The sequence below is a fragment of the Barbus barbus genome, assembly GCF_936440315.1.
Source record: "Barbus barbus genome assembly, chromosome: 27".
NCBI classification, from domain to species: domain Eukaryota; kingdom Metazoa; phylum Chordata; class Actinopteri; order Cypriniformes; family Cyprinidae; genus Barbus; species Barbus barbus.
Window position 1 is genome coordinate 16,304,168 of NC_136755.1, and position 4,179 is coordinate 16,308,346.

General features: G+C 33.2%; 1 protein-coding gene across 1 annotated transcript; it reads right to left on the reverse strand.

Annotated features, from left to right (window-relative positions):
* Positions 1-234: 234 nt before the first annotated feature.
* LOC306847089 (26S proteasome complex subunit SEM1) lies at positions 235-3,638 on the reverse strand. Its single transcript, XM_079380845.1, has 3 exons — positions 3,504-3,638; positions 2,881-2,974; positions 235-1,745 (listed from the first exon to the last, which is right to left on the reverse strand). Exons 1-3 carry the CDS (start codon positions 3,577-3,579, stop codon positions 1,703-1,705), a joined length of 213 nt encoding a protein of 70 aa, XP_079236971.1. The 5' UTR covers positions 3,580-3,638; the 3' UTR covers positions 235-1,702.
* Between the last annotated feature and the right edge of the window lie 541 nt (positions 3,639-4,179).

Sequence of the window (4,179 nt, forward strand, 5' to 3'; positions counted from 1 at the left end):
ACTATAAAATAAATTAAAACAAAAAACAATTATTTTAATTATTACATTTACTGTACTTCAAAATAAATACAGCCTTTGTGCACAAAGGACACTTCTTTCAAGAATATGTAAAACTCGCAAACTCTTTAGCAGTAATTTATAATTAATGTTTTCATATTTTAAAAAAATATATACATTATTTCAAAGCATTCAATTTGTATTTCCTAACTGATTTATGAATTTTAAAAACTATTTGAGCTTACATTTTAGATGTGTCGTCATTTATTTCAGGTCAGGGCGAATGACCTGTTGACAATTTAAAAGGATCCAAATTCACAAGCAATTGCAAACAGGACAAAAGAAATAATATAATGGAAAATACTACACTGGCCTAAAGATTGTGCGTGCTTAATCATTCTCATGAACTGTGAAACTGACTTTTGGGGAAGCCACAAAGACCCACCTTGCTCAAACACAAGAGGCCAATCTTCCGCCTTCAGGCACAAACAAAATGGCCCTGGAATCTCCACTGTTGCTCTCACATAGTGATTTTCACACCTCAATGACTCTCCAACAATTAAAATAATGATCCAGCACAGAGCACTTATTTTGAAGGGCATGGGTGGATTTACATGTTATGATTGTGTGCGCTTGCAAGATGTGGGTGTCCCTGATGTCAAAATGAGGATGTAATCATAAATTTGACATCAGGTCATTAATGTCAGAATCAACAACTGAAAATCTATTAAACAACACATCATTGAGCAAGTAGATGCAGTCTTCATATACATGTAGGCTTAGAGCGATAACAAACCAATACAACACACATCATAGCCGAACATGCACATTTCTGTCAGAAAGAATTGAAGTTCTAAAACAAATGATACTTTCATACATTTACAAATTATATTTTGAATTTTGGGGAGAGAAAATATGTAACATGAGGTTTTAAAACATGAGCAAATGATGCCTCTGCGGTAGGAGATGCCTTACTGGCATTGATTTCAGCTCATTATGTCCTTGGGACTCACAGCCACAAATCCAGAGAAATCATTTTGCTGGGGGGGGGCTTGGGGAGAGTGCGGCTGGGCAAATTGGCTTCTGGTTCAGTGTGGGAGCCCTTGCTGTGAAGAGCAAAAGAGCAGGGCCCGGTTGGGAGTGGGCAGGCCCAGGCAGGACCGGTTGGGGCTTCACGCTGTGACCACCTCCGTGCCTCTGACAAACACTTCACTGGATAATCTCCCCACCAGAGACTCTGCCAAGCCCCATGAGCTTTTTTTTTTTTCTTGGGGGGGGGGGGGGGGCATCAAGGCTCAACAGAGCAGTTTCTCCATGGATGTGTGCAGCTGCATCACTGGATGTTACATGAAAATCTGCTGAATGACTAACAATATTTACCAGACTTTACTGAGCTGTTTAGATGTAGGATTAGGAAGACGATTACAATTTCATGTATGCAAAACAATGCCCTGACTCATATATATGTATATATATAAAAAAATATCAAACAGAATAGGGAAAACAATTCTTTATTATCACAATTATTAACACAACTTGTATATAAGGGAAGGGGGAAAAAACATTGATGTCAGTTTCAACTGACCCGTTTTACAACGCAGGGCTTCTTACAGAAGTAACAAGAGAAGCCACATTTTCTATTGACAGAACAAACTGACAATATTCAAATGTGGAAAAATCCATTTTCAGCTCAAGTAGTCCAATGTTAAGAGGTTTCCATCTTGTATCCGTGTTTTTCAAGCTCCGATCTAAAAGATGGGAAAAAAAGTTAAAAGGTGCAATAACTCACAATACAAATACAGAAAGTATTCAATTTGTAAAAGTAATTAAATTTTCATAATATTAAAAACATTTGTATTACTATTAATATCAATAAGTTCAATAAATCCATATTATAGTACTAAAGAGATACTATTTTAGTTGTTCATATTTTTAATTAGATTTTTTTTCAGTTTTAAATTTCATTTTAAAAAATGTTAGTAATTGTGTTTGTCATTTTTACTAGTTTTTGTTTTTAAAATGTTGAAATATATTTTTAACTTTTACTTCAGTTTTAGTTATTAGTTAGTTATAGTTAGTTCAGGTTTAGTTATTTTAGTACATCAAGATAAACTAAATGAAAAATGAGTACTGTTGCCTTGTCAAATAGCTGAAACAAAATATGTTTTTAAGAAAGAAAGAAAAGTATGATTGTTTTTTAAATATATTATTTCAGTTTATTTATTTGAAGTAATGAGAATGTTTATAATTTTAGTTTTAGTTACGTTTAATAACCCTAATTCATAACATTCTCTTATTTTTTATTTTTTTTAAGTTTCTAATTGGTTTCCAATTAGAAAACACTTGACTAAATATCATGAGTCTCTCCCCCTTTACCACACATTCACTAGCACAAGCATTTACAGTGCTGGAAATCAAAACTATTTCATAAGCGATATCAATAGATTTATAGCTTCAGAAAAGAGAAATTAATGCATCTACGCATTTACCTTTTTTAATTTAAAATATATATACAAGAATATTAAATGGATGCATTTTCTGCAGTCAGGTTCTCACACATAGGAAAGTTCATAAATGTGGTTTGAGGCCACCATGAGTGTTGGTTAGCCATTGGACTATTAGATCCCTTAGGGACTGTTTTCTTCTAAATGAGTTTAACCACACAAAATTCTTTAGAAAAAAAAATGTTTTGAGATTCTGGCAACAGGCACTAGGACAACACAATGTAATATGTATGCCTATCAGTATTCATTCTTCGTGAATTTAGATTAGGCTAGTACACTCCATATTTTTAGTAGGCCTATTTAACCATCAACAAAAAGTGCCACAAGGTCTTCTCCACTTCGTATGTATAATCACGCAAATTCAGCATATGAAACCTACCTCAGCTGATTAGAAAAGTCGTCCTCTACGTTGTCATCATCCCAGTTATCTTCCCAAACATGAGCGTCCTCGTCTTCATCCAGGCCCGTCCAGTCTGGGAATGACACAACAGTTAAATGAGGCTGATGATTTACATGGGCCTGGATCCAGAATCAGCTCCACACACACCGTGGAGTTATTAGTTTCTGCAGTTTTTACCCAAGATTAATACTTTTTTTTTTTTAAAGTCATAAACTTAATTCTATACGTCCAATCGTTATTCTTGATTAGAAATAATAATTAGAAAAAAAATACTGTAAACTATATAAAAACTACATTAGGTTTTGAGGTGTTAAAAATGCTAACTGCTAATAATGCTTATTAATATTGTTGTTTCTTTACGTCTGTGGTCCTAGGAGCGCTGAAATACTATTTAAGAAATAATGCGTGTTACATTCATTATTTCATTCATGTCTTTTCTTTTCCAACGCGACAAACCAACCATTTATTTAGTGAAGAATGTTTTGTCGGTTAGCTTAGCAATGCTAGCTGAGTCACTGTGGTGTTGTTTGTGTTTATTTACCCGTAAACTGACTAAAGATCGCGTTTCTACACAAAACAGCAATCGTTTTCATTTCACTCACCCTCTGCTGGGAATTCTTCAAATTCATCATCCTCCTCCAACAGCCCCAAATCCACTGTTTGTTTCTTCTCTGACATCTCGTGCTACTGATCCAGCGGTTCCCCACAGTTTCTCATGGACGCTCAACGTGATACTGAATATGCTGTGCGCATGCGCAAAACAGTGGCTGGGCCTAGCTCTTTGATATGCATAAGGCTTTCACTGCCTGTATTATATGAGCTAGCCTTAGCTGTTTGAAGTGTTTATTCATGAAGGCTCCGCATAATGAATATGGCTGAATGATTCTAAATAAATGTATTTATTTATCTAAATGATTCAAAATTTATTTATTTATTTATTTAAAATTATTTATTTATAATTTTATTTTTATTCATTGTCTTTAATTTGTGGAAATAAATACACATGAAATTTACAAAATATTATAATAATATAAATATGTATTTCACACACACACACACACACACACAAACAAACAAACATATATAGGCTGTGAAATGTGAATATGGTTGAATAACTCTAAATTATTTTTTTCCTAAATACATGTATTTATTTATTTACATTTTTGTTTAAAATGTAAAAATAATACAAATAAATACACATTAAAAATATAACATTGTTATAAATGTCATTATCATATCATATAAGTTATCATATTAATACATATTTTATTTTGTGAC

Bases quoted from the DNA above. Each gene is read 5' to 3' on its own strand.
- LOC306847089 (XM_079380845.1), bottom strand. From the start codon at position 3,579: ATGTCAGAGAAGAAACAAACAGTGGATTTGGGGCTGTTGGAGGAGGAT. The intron at 2,975-3,503 runs GTGAGTGAAATG...TGTCATTCCCAG, and splicing joins TGAAGAATTCCCAGCAGAGG to ACTGGACGGGCCTGGATGAA. The intron at 1,746-2,880 runs GTAGGTTTCATA...CCCATCTTTTAG, and splicing joins GACTTTTCTAATCAGCTGAG to ATCGGAGCTTGAAAAACACG.